Source organism: Xenia sp. Carnegie-2017, unplaced genomic scaffold (genome assembly GCF_021976095.1).
Source record: "Xenia sp. Carnegie-2017 unplaced genomic scaffold, XeniaSp_v1 HiC_scaffold_6, whole genome shotgun sequence".
Lineage (NCBI taxonomy): Eukaryota > Metazoa > Cnidaria > Anthozoa > Malacalcyonacea > Xeniidae > Xenia > Xenia sp. Carnegie-2017.
In genome coordinates this window covers 15576560-15597636 of record NW_025813526.1, presented here as the reverse complement: position 1 = coordinate 15597636, position 21077 = coordinate 15576560, and the positions used below count along the sequence as shown (strand labels likewise).

The 21077-nt window shown below is 31.9% G+C and overlaps 1 protein-coding gene and 1 long non-coding RNA gene across 2 annotated transcripts; one reads left to right on the top strand and one right to left on the bottom strand.

Moving 5' to 3' along the window:
• Positions 1-3092: 3092 nt before the first annotated feature.
• Positions 3093-6771, top strand: LOC124458127. The gene is made up of 2 exons (XR_006953023.1): positions 3093-3166; positions 6121-6771. It is a non-coding gene; the product is annotated as an uncharacterized LOC124458127 (long non-coding RNA).
• Positions 6772-11146: 4375 nt separating this feature from the next.
• LOC124458109 lies at positions 11147-19276 on the bottom strand. Its single transcript, XM_047008203.1, has 8 exons — positions 19113-19276; positions 18750-18982; positions 18550-18580; positions 18235-18466; positions 17260-17660; positions 16203-16239; positions 12939-13068; positions 11147-12079 (listed from the first exon to the last, which is right to left on the bottom strand). Exons 1-8 carry the CDS (start codon positions 19216-19218, stop codon positions 11561-11563), a joined length of 1689 nt encoding a protein of 562 aa, XP_046864159.1. The 5' UTR covers positions 19219-19276; the 3' UTR covers positions 11147-11560.
• Between the last annotated feature and the right edge of the window lie 1801 nt (positions 19277-21077).

Sequence of the window (21077 nt, the reverse complement as noted above, 5' to 3'; positions counted from 1 at the left end):
GTAGTGCATAAAAATTGTTCTCCTCCTTGTGTTCCGTTCTACTCAAAAACTGAAAAAGCTATGCTAATAACAAAAATTTAAAGAGGGGGACATTACACTTGAATTATGCTGAAATATTTTTACAGAAAAACCGCACAATATGACAATTTATGTGACTTTGTCAATGTAAGCAAGCTGGTTTCGAAGAAACAAAAATGTAAATAGGGGCATTAATAATTAAATATGTACAAGTGAAGCACGCAGCCATACACACGAACAAAAATTGTCCTTTTTTTCTATATATGGTTTCGGTCATTTAAAAATGATAATGAAAAGGACATCTTACTTTTGCAGTTCAAATGCAGTACTACTTTAAAAATAATATTATTTGAGTAGGTATGTAACTAACTTTCTGCTTCTTTCAAAAAACTCTGCCTTAATTAAAACAGCCTTATCTCAGTAAATATTGCACAAATATTGCAATATTGTTAGAAAATTACATCAGATTAAATTTAACTTTACTGCATGCAAAATAAGTATTTTAAACAACCCAAATTCTTTACATTTTATTACAGAATGAATCCGTAGAATAAAGGATAACATGAAACATACTCCGAAAAAATAGTATCTTGTAAACTCACGATAAGAGATATATTTGCAAGAGACAAGGCCTAAAAGCATAATTTTGACTTCATTTCAAAGTCATTATCCGGTTAATTGATTGTTTACAAGCAAGCGCGGTCTCGAATAATTAGAAATGATCTAAGCAATGAAAAGAAATAAATTGGAAAGGTGTTTATTATTTAAATTTAGAGTAAGGAGTTGGGAAGGAAACATACAAGGGATTTAGAAGACTTCAAAGTAGTGTTCAGCTGAACCTATATACAAAACGCCTCAATTCAAAAAAGCAAAACCTTAGAACATTAGGCTGCTGTTATAATGAAGACAGTATAAAGTTAGTTTTATTGTTATTTAGAAAAGTCATGTGATGAATTTATGTCATTTAATGTGTCAATATCAAAATGTCAGTTAGCTATATGTTGTGCGTTATGCCAGATAGTTAGGTGATCATGAATAGCGCTTTGGTTGCATGGGGTTGGATTTTGTCTGTAGCTACGTTAATTCTTTTATGGAAGATATTGATTGTTCTTAGCTAAGTATGATTGAAAAAAGCCTGGACACCGAAGTAAATTCAAAAATTAAGTTGCTCCGCTCTAAAGTTGGTATTTTGTCTTTCTTTAAAAGGCAATATGATATTTTCTTAGTTTTGTTGCTGGCTATTTGACAAATCGTAGTAGTTTTTAATTATTAGTGCTTTAAATAAGGAATAGCCTTCCCAATCTAAATACGGAAACCTGTGCTAAGCATTGTAGCATGAGAAAGAACATTTTTTGCCACATCCGGTATTTCATTGTTGCAAAGTATAAATGCCCGTTCACGAGAACACATTTGTTAGATCCCGTTTGTTGGGTTCCAAGTTTTGGTTGCTTGTTCATCCGATCCAATAGTTTTGTTGATATTAATATTCGTTTAAATATTTATAGTCTTGTAAACAGCCATTTGTGTTATGCAGTACATTTGTCGATGAATATTTTGTATTTTTGTTCTTGTTTTCAAGTCTTTTTAAATCTATGTAAGTTAGCTGGTCGGCTTCCTTTTATCTTATTGAATGAAGCATAGAGAAAGTTCTATTTCCATCCGATATTTTCGATTGATGGTCCGATTGTAGGAGGCTAACTTTAGACGTGTTCACATAGTCCGTTTCTTAGGATTTGACAAACTTGATTCTGACCAATAGGATCGCCGATGTGAACAGGCCTTAAAACGATTTTTTGTCATGTGTACATCATAAATGAAATTCGTATTGTCAGTAAAGTTTTCTGATAGTAATAGTTTCGCTTTAACTGAGGAAGCATTAGTTAAGAAATTTGATGAGAACATGCTCTTTATGCAGTAAACGTCAAAGCTTAGTAAAAAGTTCTAATTGCTAAAACGCTGTCAAAGGTTAATGAAATACGAAATTATCATAAATTTAATAAATTTTGTTTCGCTGGAGCCCATCTGTTTCAGTAAATATGCTTACTCTTTCCGCATGTATGTGACTTTTACATTTAAAACTGTATCTAGCTAAATTGAAATTTAGAACTTCGAAATGAAACCAAATCAATGTACAAAAATCAAATTTGAAAAAGTTATATTAAAGTGAAAATGATTTAAAATAAAAGTACATAACTCTAAATGATTACCATTTTTAAATAACAGTTACATTTAGTCAAAATATTAAGGAAGATTAATTATTCATGTAGTTATATTAAATTTTATTGTAATGGTGGCGGGTATGTTCTTCCTTAGGGTTGGTGTATGGTTGCTTTCGTTGTTGACGTATTGCTGAGAAGTGTTGGGTTTTGTGTAATGCGTTGTCTCGATAAAGTCCTATGTCTGTTGTGATGTGTTGTAGTTGAGAAAGGAGGGAGCTTCCTACGAGTTGGCATTTTTCAGCAGCGTTGATGCTGCCCATTGCGACGTCGAATGCAAAGTTGTTGGTTTTTCCAGAGTTGTTGGTTGTGTATGAGAAATTAATTTATGGCGTGTATAATGATGTTTGCTTTTGGCGTTTGTGATGTTGTCGTAGGTTGAGGAAAAATCCAGTGTCAGATATACCCAGTTGTGATGTGACATTTTTGTCTTCGGCGTGGATGGCTTTTATTGTGTCGGCATTTGATTTCTTGCATGATATTGTGATGTTTTGTTCAAGGAGGTCGTAATATGCTGGCTTGTCTAACTTGTAGAAATTTGTTGTTTTGTCGGCAGCGATTAGTCAAAAATTTTGACTCGTATGATGACTACCGTCAAGGTTGTCGAAACGTCAGTCAACAACATGAAAAACAGTCCTTCTCAGGACTATAACAACCTGGACAATCTACATTTACAAACATGTATCTATATTCTTGTTAACTAGTCTGAAGATGTCTTGAGTAAAGACAAAACGTCACTCTTTTAATAAATTTCATAAAACCAAATTGTTTATGAATATTTTAAAATTATTTTTTGGGCTCTAATATTTATTTTAAGAATCCGTTTCCCGCCTGGCTCTTCTTTGGCAACAATACTTAGAAAAATGTTAACAGCAAAACCGTTTTTTATGGACTTCACATACACGACCAGGCAGGATTCTTTTGCATTTGAGGTAACTTCGTCAATTATAATGGAAATCTTTTTGTTATTTTGGTAATTTCTTTAATAAGATTCTTACGCATAATTGAGGCAGTTGTATCAATCATTTCTTTGCAAGACCACCTTGAATGTAGAGTAACCCCAAGATTTATTCCATTTTTCTGCTAAAGCTTTATCAGATTCTCATAGTATGAGTATGGTCTGTTTTCTTTAGCAACATAGAAGGCAGTTCTTAGGCATTCGCAGTTGTTGATTGATATTGTGCAACAGATAAGCCAGTTGAGATCTGGATAATTCTCTTTTCTTTTTCATTGAGAATTTTGGTTGCAGTTACTTGTGCACTGCTTTTTGCATGCTTGGCAAATTTTTTTCTTAGGTAATTTTGCGCTGCTGTGGTTTCAAGACTCTTCGTTTTGCATAGAAAAACAGTATATTCTATCCATTCTTTACTCATGTAATTTCATAGTTTAGCATGCAGTCCAAGATTGTTAACGTTTCTAAAATCCCGACAACTAAATGCTCACTAGAGTTTGGAAATTCATTGAAGGCATTGTTTACCGTAAATTCCTGTGTGTTTTTATCAAACTTCTCAGCTCAGTTTCTTTTTCGGAGCTGTTGCTGTCGTTGATTTCAACCATTGCCTTATGCTCGCCTCTTCCTCCGGCTTCAGGTTTTAAAGCGTGGAAAACATCGTAATTTATTTCAATGGGCTTGTTGGAACTGTTAGGTTTTTGCGAGATACAAGTTTCAGCTTCCATATCTATGTCTTCATTTAAATCTTCAAAAGGGTTTTATTTGCTTTTCTTTGCTTTTCTTCGCCTTTGGCACGAAAAAGTCCAACAGAGATGCATGCTTCACTTTTTTAGACATATTCAAAGAGGTTATTTAAGCAGTCATTATTTTTGCAGTAAATATTAATTGGTTACTTGCGCCCAAGCAACTCAATAATATTAAGCAGCCATAATTAGTCCTTCGTGTAAGTTTTAATCTAAGTTATTCTGTTTGAAACCTACACAGCGTAAATGGATGATTGGGGGCATTATCATGTGAAATAATAAGACAAGAAAAATTATCGACTAATCAAGAACGTAATTTTAATAATTTTGATTGTACTTAATGAAAATAGAGTCAGGTTTTTGTCATTAGTGTCCTTTTAAATTACCATTTCAATAGTAGACGGGAGGCTCACCCCCCAGAACTGGAAGAAGGGGGGCTCCTCTCCCAAGCGCCCAACACTTCTACAGCATTGTTAGTGTAGGTAGTGATAAAAAAATTGAAAGCAAAAAAGGATATTAACGCTACTTAAAAAAGCTAATACGCACAAAAATAATTTAAAAATAGCTTAATCAATCGTGCAAGCTTTTTAACTATAGGTTAATTTTACCAAGTCAGTGGTCACTGTTATTCAACTACTAAAGTGATAGGATGTCAAGTCTAACGATGGTAGTTGAATGAAAACATTTTGATTTGGTGGTTTGAGGTTAGTAAAAATAGTATATTAATAGCCTTCAATATCGACGCCAAATACGTCAACACAACGTATTTGTGAAAAAAGGATAAAAGCTCCGATACAAACCTGACCCTTTAGTAGCTCTGTGAATATAAGATAACTTAACTCAATATATTTTTTAAGGAGTTATTAAAAGAGAACAAAAACAGTCTAAATTTACAACCCTATTATATAAACTAAAAGACAACGTGAACAGTGTTGGCATAAGTAATGATCTTATGTGAAGCTTTGTCTCTTCACTAGGCAACAATTATGATTGATTTAGAAAGAAAGATGCACAGCTTTAAAAAGTGGTCTTATTTGAATAGCAACTGCTTTTTAAAACCAGCTGCAGATTGGCTGAAACGTCGAGACAAAACTTTTGTTACATGATTTGAAAATATGTTTATGGGTTTAACCTCATTTCGACAGTTTTAGAAAAAGCATAAGAACAATGACGCACTGGCGTGGTAGCAGGGGGCAGAGGGGCAGGGGGGCAGGGGGGTAGGGGAGGCAAGTCCCCCCAGCTGTTTATTTTATTGGGGCGCAGAAATAATTATGAGTCACGAAGTTTTAAATTCAGCCTAGAAAAATGAATTGAAGCAAACAGCTATTTCCACAGTTATAATATAAAGTAAATGAAGTTAACTGTAAAGAAAAGGAAGACAGATCAAAATTAAACCTTGTAAGGGGGGTCGTTTTACAATCGATTAAGGAATAAAGTAATTGAGGAGCATTGTTGATGTTTCTTATGTGGCCACAACACCTGACTTGTCAATTGTTACAATGACAGTGGACAACATACTTGGCCAAATTAATGTCTTCTTAGGTGGCGTGACAAGGCCTAAAAATGTATAGTTTTTTGCCTATTTCAATCAATTTTCTTGGCTTTCTACCACAGACAGGAATCGTTACTGGTATTCCATTTTATCATTAATCCAAACCTAATAATACTTTTTGTAGTAGCCTGCTAACAGGCTAACCACAATGTTATACTAAAAAATGTCCAGATGTCCGGGTGCTAGGACGGCAATTCACAAATTGACACGACCACATGATGATGATGCGTTATGGAAAATATTCGAAAGTATAAAATAAAGGAAATTCGTAAAATTTTACTGGAAATAGTGGGAATAAACCTTTCAAAATATCATACAGGTTATAGTGGCTCGTTATAGTGGCCAGCCTACTTAGCAGGTCTATTGAGCCATTGACTGAAGCCTGTCTCTCAAACAGACGCCCGACTTGTTTCAGTCGTTTAAATCAGTCGTCCATAGAGCGCAAGCTAATAAACTAATGAGACGGACTTTTAGTTTGTTGTATTTGGCGACAAAATTATCATTTTTGTTGATAAATGATCTATAATATTTTGGTTATCATTACAAAAAATGACCGTCGGACTTCTCTAGTGATTTCTCATGTAGTTAATTAAATATTAGTCATTTAACCTATTCGCGTACCTATTTTTAATTTTCTAGTGGTAGAGCAGTCATCGTTAGAGTGTAATCAAAATGCAAAAACTAACATAAAGTATCGAGACTCAATAATACTGCGATATGCACAGCAAAAATCATTAGTTCAAAGGTGAAGGCGGCGCGAAATTTTGCTTTGGCCTCCGCAGCCATAATTGCACCAACACGCTTCTGCAAGGACGTCTTGCAAATGGAACTTACAATGCTAAAACAGGAACTTGAAAGGATGAAAGAGGAAGTTAAAGTAAATAAGGCAATTATGAAAAAAAGGAAGAATGACAAAGACTTAAGTAAAAAGATAAGAGATAAACTTAAAATGATGAATTACAAATTGATAAAGACAATGAGTGGCATTGAGAAAGACAGGTTTTAAAAAATCCAAAGCCATTACTAGACTTCAATTTAGAAATGGGGTGTGTATTAGTACATTAAAATGTACCTGGTTGATTTCTTTACGGAATGAAATTCATTTAAAAACCAAATAGATCACTCGCAATAAATAAAGTACTTTAAGTCACCTGTAACTGAGTTTATGATGATATGGGAAATACAATGGCGTAGCCAACTTGTAAATTTGTGACAAAAATTTTAAATTGACGTTATATATGTCGACATTGTATATACGTTATATATATTGACATCATATTTGAATTGTTATCAATGTATTTTTAATTTACTTGTTAGCAGATATCAACTTTTTTGTCTGTTGGCAAGTAGTTGGCAGTTATTTTCTCGCTTTTAAAATAGGATTCTTTACTTTAATCTTCTTTCTGCATCAAATTACTTAAGGACATAGTGCAAGTGTCTTTCAAAATTTATGTTAATTTCGTTTAGAACATGCACTTAACAATATCTACTTTAAAAAACAATAATGAAATGAATGTGATTAGTTATTTTTCATAATGTGATGTATGATGGCATCTGCCGGATCTCTTGTGAACAACGACTCATGATGCATGTTGTTTTGTTGCGTTGGATTTGATCTTGCGAGATTGCCATCAATAAAACTCTATAAGCACTATATTGAAGACGAAGAAAACGTTTTACTTCGACCAGATGAATTTCAAACCCAAATAGGCGACCACACGGGCCGACAAAATTAAAACGGATTAAATTTAGTATGACGACTTTTTGGGAAAATCGAAGAATTTAACGGCAATAATAAAGAATAGTGACATTTTGTCGAACTTTAGAATCACTTTTTCAGGGTAAAGATATGGAAGACGAAACCAAACACCTATCGATTTTTTTGGTTAGCGTAGGGATAAAAACGTATAAGTTGATTCAATGTTTGGTCGCCATCGATGTCCTCAAAACTAAGAGTTACGAAGAGCTGACGCAACTGGTACAGGATATAACTACCAACCGAAACCATGCCAACCATTAACAGACAGCGTTTAAATTTCAACATACGTTGCCAAAACCTGAGTGTGACCTTTTCAATGTTAATGGCAGAATTAAAGTTTTTAATCAGAGGATCGCGAATGCGAGATTGACTTGTTTGTTGGACAAATTACCATAAGATTCAATAGCGATTATTAGCTGAAGCAAAACTGACCTTAAAGTGAGAACTTGACCTTGCTTTTGCTATTGAAACATCCGAGAAAGTCGCTTCAAAGGATCATTGACGTAGTAGACGCAGTTGTCCTGCTTCACGTTTCATGTATAATTTAGGTAAGCCAAAAAAACGGAATGGTTGAGAGCCCTTTGGGTTAATGTCAATTGAACCCTTCCGTCTTAATTTTCTTATAAGTTGTTGTAGTTTAGCTTCTCGGCACAGTGTAGGATTTTCATCAAGCAGTGTGAATTTTGTTGTTTTTAATACATATTTATTTATGCTCATTATAGAAAAATCAAATGAAACCTTTGAAAAAATTCTTTTCTAATATGTTTTGAAAAAATTTGCTAAACATTACTCAAACAAACATAGTTGAATATAGTTCGTAAAGCTTACTTTAAAAAGAAAGTACATCTACAGCCAGTTCTACATTAATCAAATTACAAATATATATAGCCCGAAACAAGAACAAGTGTTTTTCCTATTACCACTATTGTAATTAAGAAATAAAAATGTATCCCATTGATTTAAGTTCTCTTATCAGCTTTCCATTGCAATAAGCTGAGTTCCCGCAGCTGTTGATTTGAGGTATTCGCCCGCAGTAAATACCATTGAATGGACAACCAAAACCAATGAAAGAGTCACTTCTCCCACAATCGTTTTGATTATTTCCCAGGATACCAATCCTTACACGAGCATGTAACCCTATTTCATCCTTTGCGTTAAAACCTTCTTTATAGCAGTTTTGTTGAAGAACACTGTCTTTAATCAATGACATCCATTTGTTTCGGCTCACATTGGTTTGACGGTATTTTCCATCGGCAATGACATCGTACAACGATTTAGCTTGAAAATCAAAGCTGATAAAATTTGTCTCACCATTTGTCTCACAATTTGTCTCATTCCAGCACATATCTTGTTTATTTTTGTGCTCCAGTAGGTAGGAAGTATTGTATTCAAATTATCCATTCCTGTTTTACCATTTTCAACCTGGTAACTACTTTTATTCTTCCAAAGCAATAAGTCAAAGTCGAAAGTTTCCAAAAAAAATTTGTAAAAATTAAATAACGATTTAAAATTTCTGTTCAAAGTTAAACATTTTAATATTTATTTTAACTGAAATAGTATGTCCTGTCTACAAAAAAATAAGTTAATTAGACATGAACTGATCTGAGGTATTATAACGTGCTTGCCGATGTGATAAATACCCTAGCCCAGACTATATCGGTCCTCGTTTTTAGTGACTCAATCTTTGAAAACAGACAAAATTTTCTGAATAATATGTTCTATTCAATTAAAGAATACAAAAAATGTTCGAAATTATGAGAAGCTTTTGCAAACACCACTCCTTACTTCTAGACATGAATTTTGGCTACTTTTATATAAGCATAAAATAAAAATAAAACTAGCACAAGATACTATTTATGTTTTAACTCACTTTCCTTTTAATATGAATGAATGCTGTTTTAATTCTCGTAAACTCGTTCATAAAAACAGTTTTTTGACTTGGCTGTGTCATGATGTGAAAGAAAATTGCGATAAAATATCGAACACAAAATGTGTCAAATGACAAATTTCCTCATGGCATCATCTGACCTTGGAAATGTTTTAAACGCTTAAAGTTAAAAGTCATTTCAATCAATTTTTGAAAAATAAAGAATTGAGAGTTTTAGATTCTCAAAAAAGTCTATCGTTTGCATTTATTATTGGAAACGTTACAGTGAGCAGTGTGCAAAGCGATATTTTGCTATAAAACACAATTACAATCCTATTGCATTTGTTGTTTTCAATCTTCGAATCAAAACATTTTCAAACAAAACATTTTCCTTTAATGGACATGTCTCTACAGTTAATTGTGAACTAAAAAAACTTTTGAAAACAAAATTTAAGATAGTTATAAATTAGATGATAAGATGCACTTCGGTAGATTTATCGAGACTTGTGATGTTTACAGGATTGATGATATTTTTCTTGCTTTCAACTGCAACGATGTACATGAAAGATGCATTAAAATATAAGAAAAAGACATGCGAATTTTAAAATTTGAAGATAAAATTTAAAATTAAAACTTCAAATACAATATTAAACATTACACAAACTAACTTTCTTTCAGCAAACGCAGCATGGATTTTTCAGTAATACCACAGTATATTTTAAAAGCAATTGTGATTATATATGTAGTAACCTGAATATGCAGTGACAGGGAAGAAAAAATCTTTAAAGATAAATAATAAAGCTCAACTTTGTTTTTGTAAATTAAAATTGGGCTTCAATGACAATGATGCATAGTCTATGCATGCATATACTTGTATCCTTTTAAAGAGTTTTTTGTAAATAATTAAATTTGTTTGAACAACTGAAAAAATGTTTTTACCTTATTTCTAAAATATGGATGTATCTATTCAAGAATACGGCCAAGTTTTTGACTAATTTTCAGATCAATTAACGTTGTGATCTCATGTTCTTTAGCATTCCAGTGCACGAGATTTTTATCGTTTCAATCTTTTGCAAACTTTTAAAAAGTTCCCAACTAAGTTATTTAACTTTTGCCTATTCTAAAATATATGGCAATCACCTTCCTCTACATGTTATAAACTATTTGTTTGTTATGACATTACGTCAAATATTTATGGCTAAAATTTCAAAAATTTCAAAGTATTTTAAAGTTTGTTTGACTCAGTTGTACAATTTGTTCAGCAATATGTGGCAATATTGGATGATTTTCTTGAAAGATAATCTAAATACGTATCTTTAAATGCCAGAAAAATTTTAGTTATAACAGCAGTATGCTATAAATATCTTGTGACGATGAAGTAAACAAAAACGTGACTCATGCTTAATGAATGATTTTCTTCCAGCTAAAATAATCAATCAATTTAACAAGGCTCACTACAGTTAGCTACTTAGCAGGGAACTTGCAAAAATTTGTATGCCTAAATTTTGCTTATGTCAATTGGATTTTTTCACATAAAGTTCTAGCTGCGCTGACTCTAATGAAGGTATTTTCGTTTTTTCTTTGGTAAATTTTGTTAAACGTTCGTGTGGATGTTCATTACAAAAAAAATATAAGATGCGCAAAAAAGAACAAAATCCATTGCTTTAGAACTAAATTTATCAGATGGGGGGGGCTCTTTTGACGAAGCTGAAGCTATGAAATAATGAAATGTTACACATTTCAAAGGTATAAGGGTGGGGGCTTCTCTCCCAAGTGCCCCCTACTTCTACAGCGCTGCACCATCGTGTAGATCCCCAAGGACCTGCGAAACGAAGATCGAGAAATTTCCAGCAATCTATTTTTTATGTTAAAAAGTTAGTTTGAATGGATAGAAAAAAACGGGCAGGCTAGAAAATGCTGAAATGGATAAAAGTAGTGTTATTCTTTATGTTGACGATGTCCTGCAAGAGTTCTGCCAAATCACAAATCCTTCTCAAAAATTTCGGCGATGTCTTATACGAAAAGTCCGGCTTGCCAAATTACTCTAATTAAAATTCAAATTCTGCTGCTGAATGTTTCATTTTAGGTATTTACAAAGGATACTCTTTTGTGAGACTTTTTTATAATTTAACGGGTAACTTCTACAGTCACAAACTAACCTGAATTTTACTACCAATATTTAACCCACAAGTCGTAATTAATACATATATTGTATGCTTACAATAGAAATATCAAATGAGTGTCTTTAAATACTGCTTTCTATGATAAGGTCTGTAAAAGTCTGGTATAACATACTCAAAGAAAAGTTTATTGAATTATACATATAGCAGATAACAAAGAAGAAAGTACATTTAGCAATGCTAAAGCTTGTTGGCATAACAATACATTAAACAAATTACACATATTTATAACTTAAACAAAAGCAACGTAGTCTAAATAAGCATTTATTTAAATTAGAGAACAAAAATGTATCCCATTGATTTCAATTGTTCCTTATTGTGGCGGAAAACCGTGTTTCCACAGCTATTTATTTGAGCGTTTTGCGTGCATCGCTCGTACGTACAGCCAAATCCAATGAAAGAGTCGCTTGACCTACAATTTTTTTCATTATTTCCTATGATGCCAATCCTTACACGGGGGTGTGAATTTATTTTGTCAAAGACGTTGAAACCCTCTTTATTGCAGTTTGGTTGAAGAGCACTGTCTGTAATCAATGACATCCATTTGTTTCGGCTCACATTGGTTTGATGGTATTTTCCATCGGCAATGACATCGTACAACGAATTTGCATGAAAATCGATGCTGATAAAATTTGTTTCACCCTTGAATCTCATTCCAACACATATCTTGTTTATATTTGTGCTCCAGTAGGTAGGAATTTTTGTTTCCAAATTATCAACTCCTGTTTTACCATTTTCAATATTGTAACTATTTTTATTCTTCCAAAGCGATGAGTCAAAGTCAAATGTTTTCTAAAAAATTTTTAAAAAAATTAAGCCGTAAATTAAGAATCCTGTTTACTAGTTAACATTTCTAACATTTATTTTAAAACCATTAATATTTCTTGTCATCAAAAAATAAATGATAAATATTAAATATGATACACCGACAAAATACATAGATATGGATAAAATTTAACAATATGAAGGAAATAAGACAAATAACTTGGGAGCATGTTGCAAAACAAATATTGTGTTGGATCTAAAAACTTGAACATTGTGCTTAGGGTTAGGGAAGATTCAAGAATAAGTAAAATCAAAGAAGATCTCCACATCAACAAAACTAACCCTGACCTCAATGTTCAAGTTTTTAGATTCAACACATTTAGTCTATATTACGTTCCCTATTAATTTATCTTATTTCCTTATTACTGTTATAGATTATCCATATCTATATATTTATGTCACTGTATCACATTACTCTTTCATAAACTTTGCATTATTTATATAATTATTCACTTCTACTGAAGATGGCATCATGAGACGCCAAAACATGTCTATTTTTAAAAAACTCTTCGTCTATATTTATTGCAGTGCAGTTGTTGTATTTATTGCCTCGAATCAAGTTTCCATTAATCCCCGTGCATGAGTGGTGACGACGAACGTCATCCAATATTAATGACTTCTACGATTTAATGGAAATGAAGCTTAGGTAAAAACATTGAATTTAAGGATAAAAAAGTAATATTTTAAAAAAAATGATGCTCGTTAATGCAAAGTAAATAGATTTTTATAATTCTGTTAATGCCTTCATTTTTCATTAAACACAAAAATTTATGTTGTTATATTACTAAATTTTTTGAAGAAAAACTTTAAACAATTTTAGTTGCACCTTATTCCCATCAATTTTCATCACTAGCGTCCAACCTTCTCCAGAACAACCAGATATAGTTTTTTTACAGAAAACTTTGCTGTAGCCAAGTGAAGTTTTTGTCTTTACCAAGTAAACACCATCTTTTGCACTTTTACATTTGTTTAAAAAAAAATAAACAAAACAATTTGGAATCTGGATTTTGTTGCTAGAATTTATTAATATAATATTTTATGACAAGAAACGTGAGCAAACATCAAGTTATTTCAAACATTATCTTTTAAGAATAAAAAAGTCTCGATTGAGTATAACGATGGAGAATTAGCTATTATCTGTTTAATAAAATATGAAAAACATTTTAGAATGTATTATGTTACTAAAATATCATGAAGTTTACGTTTTAGATAATGTGTTTTCCTAAAAGAAATATTTGCAAAAATGCAACTGCTTTAAGAAAATGTTTATTTTATCAAAACGTAACATAAAATGGGAACTGATTAAGAACAGTTGGGGCAGATCTGTCAGAAACTGATAAGGAAATTATTCATCATAAGTAAATAGCATGCACGAAATATCAGTAAGAATGTCAAGAATTGGAAGTTATAGTGGAATAAGAGTGAGAGAAGGGAGTTAGTTGTGAAACGTATGTGACCGAGACGGAGTCCATAGTACAATACAGTCACGAACGTACTTGTTTATTAGATAGTTTTTCTAGTTCATATACCTTTGCAAACCTTATTTTCGCATGCTTACTTTAATCGATTGTGACTTATCGAGGACTACAAATTTGGAGGCACAATTCTCGACATATCTATGATTTTTCAAACATCAGTCAAAGATCACCTAAGGTGTAAAATTTTGAATTTTAAAGCCTTAAAAAAGCAATTTTTATCGTTTTAAAGCGATACAATTTTTTCCAAAACATTTAAGTTTTTTTGCTAAGACTCCAGACACACCTCTATGGAATGTGTTAAGTTAGAAATGATGTAACACAAGGGACAGTTCATATTTTTTGACAATCGTCAAAAAAATTGCTTAGTAGAGATCAGATTTTATCTCAATTGGCTATCAGTTGAACTTGGTAAAGCCAATCATAATAACACAAAAATTTAATCTAACTAATTACACAGTAGCAATTGCACTCCCTTATCGGTTCAGCCACCTTGTTTATCGGCCGAGATTATTCCAGATCACCAACTATCAGGCACTTTATCAATGAAAAGGCTTACATAGCGTTCTTAAACCCCATTATCAATCAAACCAATCGAGCCAACACGCTTATCATTCAGTCATTAATTATAATTCCAGATATGTTAAAATCAACTGATCTGTTTGCCAAGGTGATTTTTATGTACGATTTCAGATATAACAGAATTTCGTCATTAAAATTTGAATTAGTATAAGTTGGGAATTTAATGATTGCAAAAAATTGAATATTAAAGGTAAACTTACCAGCAGTTCTTTTAATTTAATTGTTTATTTTAATTCTATGAGTTATTGGAGAAGGACAGTAAGGAGTCACGTGAGATATGCGCACGCAGATCGTGTGTTCAGTCTTTAACGCTGCAAGTGATGCCAATATAAGAAAAACCCATAGGTTGAGAAAATAAACCTAATTAGTCTCTCAGGCATTAATGGGGGTGGGTGACTCCTTATAGTTTCCCTGTCAAATAGCTCAAAGAATTACAATAAAACTCCAACTTTCAGGTAAGCCTTGTTTAGTTTTTAACTACTACATCACTAAGCAGTCACATTAGATATTAAAAATATTGAGATCTTGAGCGTACGTAGTAGTTAAAACCCATAAAAAATCAATTATTTTGGAAAAACCGCTCTTAATGAATAACAATAACACGATATTTTGCTATATTATGGTCCTGTGCACAAGACTGTAATAACGCTTGCACAAAATTGTCTTTTCTGTGCAGGGAATTACTATAAAATCTGTTGAAATGAAATGCATTTATCCATCCAGCCTCTTGCAAGATTCTAGTAATATCAGCATTACTCCATTTTGCTGAAGATGATGAGGCAGCTCTGGTGCTGTGTCCCGTGAAGTCAGTAATACTAGCCATTTTCAAAATTTTTTCAAGCCACCTTGATAAAGTATCAGATGTTATGACTTTATGAGGCTTTTAGAAACTAATATAATCAATAATTGTTTATTTTTACCATCTCGTACGTCTCTTGCTCTTTCCAAATATTTTTCAATATCTTGAAGGGACAAAGTTTAACGTTGTCGGTGAAAGATTTTATCACCAAATGGCACTGATTATTGCCAGGTTATGATGTTTTGAGTAATTTTGTGAATTAAAAATGCACTCATCACCAACCAGTTGTAAATGCTTTCAACGTTTGACATCTTGTTTTAATGCTCGGACCTATGTCCTTATCCTGATGGAAGTCGTTCGAGATTTCAGTTAGCATAGCGTCCTATTCGTTTCGAGCAATTTCGACGCTTCTTTCACCCTCTATGACCGTATTGGCCAGGGTGTACGTCATTTGCAACAAGACTTCTCCCTCATAAACATCGATTTCGTCCTAAAACTTAGTTTGTTTTAAGCTTTTCGGTCGTTTCTTCATTGGTTCATCCGTTTCCATCTGTTTGCATAAACCACCACAGTTTATTGATTTCTTCATTTATTTCATGGATTCTGCGATGCTCAAAAAAACTTAATTTAAGTTTTGAAAAAAATTTGGCATTTGTTTCTCGTTGATTGGATCTCTTTCATTATTGTCCAATATGTCAGTTTCTTTGAGATCATAGTGTAAAATTTGATCCTTATCGCCAAGTTCTCGCCATTTACAAAATATTGCGATCAACACTAACGACTAACGTGGGAAACTAAACACTAGGTTTGCACAAGCATATCTCACGTAACTCTTTAGTGACTTAGTCAAATGACAAAATAGAATTGTAAGCATTAAATTTGATGACTAATTTTTGAATTGTAGACATCAGTTGCGTGAGTTATTTGATTTATTCTAGATCCGTCACAGATAAAGACTATTGAAATAATTCATTATGTTTTTAAGTTAAAGAATTATGTGATCTAATGAAAAATGAAAAGTAATAAAATCAATGTCTTCGAGTCATTTATCTAAAGGCAGTTGGACAAAGCTCAACTATGTTTTTTCTCTCATGTTTACCAACCGCGACAAAAAGAAGCGTGGGCGTGGAATTGAGTTCAATGAGCGTGGAAAAAATAACAAGGTGGACATAACTTTTTTAACAAAAATAATGAACACGAATTCCTAATAAATTATGTACTAGGCATACTATACCTGTCATCCTTTAATGCTTCTTTGCATGATGAAAAACCTAAAAAATAAATGTTAAGAAGCGTTAGATAAGCATCAGTCAAATTTGGGACGACCACAAACAACACGTAATAGGAAATGTAGAAATTCTTGAATTCGTGTTCCTAAATTCTTTTTCTATTAAAGCGTTATTGAATATACTAAAGAGCGCTTTGAATTAAAAAGTCGACCAATCTTCAATACTAGTGAGCTACAAATTCATGTCAAAATTAGCTGACAAAAAAATCAGACAATTAAAGTGCTAATAAGAGAAAACAGCAGAGCTGATTGCAAACTTTGATATGAGGAAAATAGAGACGGTAAACAAACGAACTAAAGCAATCTAGCAAAATGAACTTAATTGCATGGAGTCAATATTGAGAAAAGAAAATTAAAAAACGCTGTGGTCAATCTGAAAATGAAAGAAAAATGAAACATAGAAGTAATTGCCATTGTTAAGTAACATGAAACAATTATCTACATTTCTAGCTAGACACAAGAGAAAACTAATAGAGTAGAAAAGAATAAAGAACGAGAAGCAAAACTTATCAAAAAGACAGAGATATAAAATTGCTACAACAGCAAGGAATTTAAAAAATACCTTACTGAAAAGACAGTAGCTAGAAGTTAAAAAGGGTGTGGGAGCAACTTAAGCAAAACCGTCCAAATTGTGAATTTTGCCATTTAAAAAAACTATAGTTGACTGGGTTCGGTTTAAGAACATGTTTGTTAGGCGAGTTAATGCCACGTATTACAAATTTGAAGAAAAATTCTGTTTTTTACTAGAAAAAATTGATAAAAAAGTGCGAGATAATATCTTATTTCCACTTTGGTTGGGTACATCTTAATTAAACGTCTAAAGAAAATACAGTTAAAATACCTAGATCGATTTAAATATTTAGCTTTATAGGAAATGAATTTGCGTTTTTTTTATTTACTATTTGCCATTTTCAGTAAAATTCACGAGAAATGTTTTGACTTTTAATTATTATAATAAACATAATTATTAAACGATTAGAGTAAAAATGCAACTTTAACTTACCAAACTTAGCTAAAGAAGGAACTTTTATAACATTTCCACTTGCAAATTGATACATAAGATTCCACTTAATTACAAAAGTATTTTCATTTAGACCACTGGTACATTCATCAATGATCAGCATCTTATGACAGGATTTATCACGTGTAACGTCATTGTTCCACAAGTTCAAATAACTTATTTTACCAACAAATGACATTTTTGGATCGAAAACACCATTCACACATTCAAGTTTTTGACCAATAGCAACAACACCACCACCATGTAATAATGGTAATGAATTATTTAACTTAGTTGTGTTATAAATTTTAAATCCATCAAGAATAATTTTTTTATCCATGTGACCAATGATGATGGCCAGGTGATGCCAAAAACCGTTGTTGATTTGTGGAATGTTGAGTTTTCTGTAACGTAACGAAAAGAAGTAAGTTAGGGAAGTAGTATGATTTTCATTAATAAAAAAGCTGGATGTTATGGAACTCCCAAGTTATAGACATCTTAATCAAAACAAGCTATTTTTTCTAAATTCGTAATATTGATAGATTATAAATCAAGAAACTGGAATTTTTTCAAGCGATGAGCAAAAAAAATTTTATAATTTACATTTGTCAATTCGTTCTTCTAGAACAAAACCCTCTCTTTTAAACCGAGAATTCAATAAAAATAAGAAAAACGAAACTAAACTTAACATTAAATACTAAGTTCCCAAAATAAAGTGCATCAAAAATCTCCTTTGTAAACTACTTGATAATTAAACCAACAAAAATGTCCTGCTTGTTTAAAAACTAATGTCTATTACTATAAAAATGAATGTTGATTGATAAATGATGCAAATAAATGAGTAAGTTCTTTCGCAATAACGGTGTAACTGTGTTTGGTTGTCCTGAAATATGATATTTGCAGTTAGTCTTACTAACGCAATTCAAGCAGATTTTGGATTCACTAAGAAAAAAGTAAATTATTACAACTCCCCCTTACAAAATATCCTTGGACTGCATTCTGATAATAAGCCAATTCTTTTGAAAGCCAACAAAAAATTCATCAGGACTATCTTCTATAGCGTAAGAAAACAGGGCCATTCGTTGACTTGAGTTCATTTTTATCCAAAACACCAACGTTATCTCTGACATATTAGGCATCATATTATCCATTAGAATCATGTTCTCAGCATGTGCGTTGGGAAAGAGCAAATCATAACTTTTGTTAAAAGCTAAGAATGAATTGAACTTTTTTATATTTATATAAATATGAAAAAAAACATTGTGTAGCTATGTAAAAACCATCTAAACTTACACGATTGAAGTTCGCATGTTTTGTTGTACTCCTAAACAAACGAAATTAGCATTTGAAATGAAGAGAAGGGAATTTGTGTTTAAATAATAAACATCGTTGAATATTTTAAATTTAAGTATACAAATACGTATTTGATATAACTAGACAAAAAAGTTTTATCAAAACATTTATTCTTGGATTGACTTAAGTTTTCTTTTTACCTTGAAAGGGGAATTGAGAAAAATGTAATCATAAAATCGATTATGTTTCAAATCGTTTTCTTTGCTATTATTGAGGTCAGTATGTAACATTTCACAAAGACTCCAACGTCCCTGACTGAACTTTCTCCTGTGGTTTATAGATCGACAACATGGTTCCTTAGCGCAAGAAACAATGCATTCCATCTCATTTGTCACATCAATTTTTTTGAATATATTGCCTTGCAGTCTCTGATCTAGAAATGCACAATAATATTTCTAACATAATTTTGATAAAAAAGGAATTAGGTCTTGCTAAATGCAAATTTTCAATATTTTACGACAAACCCTATTTATAGCTAGTATTTTCTACATAACGTGCCTTACCTTTGTGTGAAGAATCGAAGCAAAAATTAAAACACATGATTTGGCTAAAAGATTCAAAACACCAAAAAATTGTCAAGAGCATCTTTATACAGTTTTTAAAAAACATGTTGCCTCACATAAACATTGTAGTCAAAAAAACAGCTTAGCTAAATGAATCACTAAAAACAAATTAGTTTTTGATACGATCTTTTCTTTAAGTGCTTTTTTGTAATGAAATAATTATCTTATGTTAGATATTGTTTACTCGATCATACAGTCTACTGCAAAATATATTCCCTTAGTAATCTGCTCTACTCCTAATTTAAAAAGTTATGCTGTCAAAACGTTTATTAAACCCGTAATTTTAAACTTGAATTGCAGCTTGTCATTCAAAAATGCTGTTAAATAATTTTTGTGAATTTACCTAAGTTAAAATAGTGTGCTCACATTAAGCAAAAAATGTAAAAAAAGGACATCAATAATTCAACATTTATAAGTAAAACACTCAATGCTATTAACAACCGAATAAATATTGTTTGTTTTCTCTTAATAGCTAATGTTTCATTCATTTGCATTAAAATGACACTGTCGGAGAACTCTTCTTTATGCCGTAAAAATAGCATTAGACTGCTTTGCAAAGAATAATTTGAAATTAGTATGGAAATAAACAATTTTCTGCTTTACTCAAAATAATTGCCTTAATTTCAAAGGCTATATCTCAGTAAATGCAGCATTGAAAGGTTTGAAAATTGCAAAATATATGGCAAAATTGCTTCTTATAATGGAAGTTGCCTATCGTTCGAAAAGTCTTGATTGAGTTACTTTTGTGACGTCATGCAAGGCACTTGTCAATAGACGATATATATACCAAATACCTTGGATGACATGATAATTCTGCTAGAATCCGAATGTTTGCAAAGACAGACAGGGTCCATTTAAAGGCAATTTACAACCGACAAAGCAAAAAGATGATTTGAGCAAATTAACACGATTTCTTCACGGATACGTTAAACATTACACCTTGTTCTAATATTTCAGAGAAAAGTTTTTGCTAATAAGTAGATTTTAAATAATGAATCAAACGGAGGAAACATTTTTTAGTTTGCATTTAACGTTGCAAAATAAAACACATTTCTTATCCAATGGACATCATTAACTAGTAAATTTAAATTGTCATAACAGCACGCTGTTTACATATACAAGGCGTCGAATTATGTTAAATATTAAAGTGAAATAACTCTCATTACTAAAATGACGACAAAAGCTAATGAGTCAACAAAATTATAATAAAATTATGTCTAAATGCAACACATCTGTTTCTCTTAAGTAGCTAACTTATTGCGTATGTCACTTTTTCATTCATAAATAAAACTAGAAAAGGCATTTAGGTTCATCTTATTTATGCCACTTAGAGACAACAATTTTTACGAACAAATTTTGCGTGCTTGAAACAAATTTGAAAAAGTATACTGAAGTGAAATTATTTTAATAGAAAATTATAATTCTAAAGAATAATTCACCTTTACTAAACGGTTTGTGTTTTTGGACTGCTTTATCCAAACACACGGGAGCTAAGCGAGAGTTAAGTGAAGTGCACAAAACATGAGCCGAAGGCGAGTGCTTTAATACCGCTTTTATAACCTCGAGCAACATTCCCAATAGTTTGGAAAAGGCATTTTAAGCAATGGAAACCATTTAGTGACTGTTTTATACAATAACAAGAAGAGAATAGTGTTAAGAACAAGAGATTGTTCCTAAAATTACATCACTTTTTTTAAACGTTTTTACATGTAAAAAAGTAAATGTCAACCAAATTTTGTGTTTAATTTTAAGAACCATGAGGAATCCACTACTCTTCATATCACAGCACAGGATTGAAATGTCGAAGTCGTTAAATTATTGCTAGAACATGATTATTCCATGATAAACTGGGAGACTAAAGATAAACGGACAGCACTGCTGGAAGCTGCCTTAGATGGCAAGAAA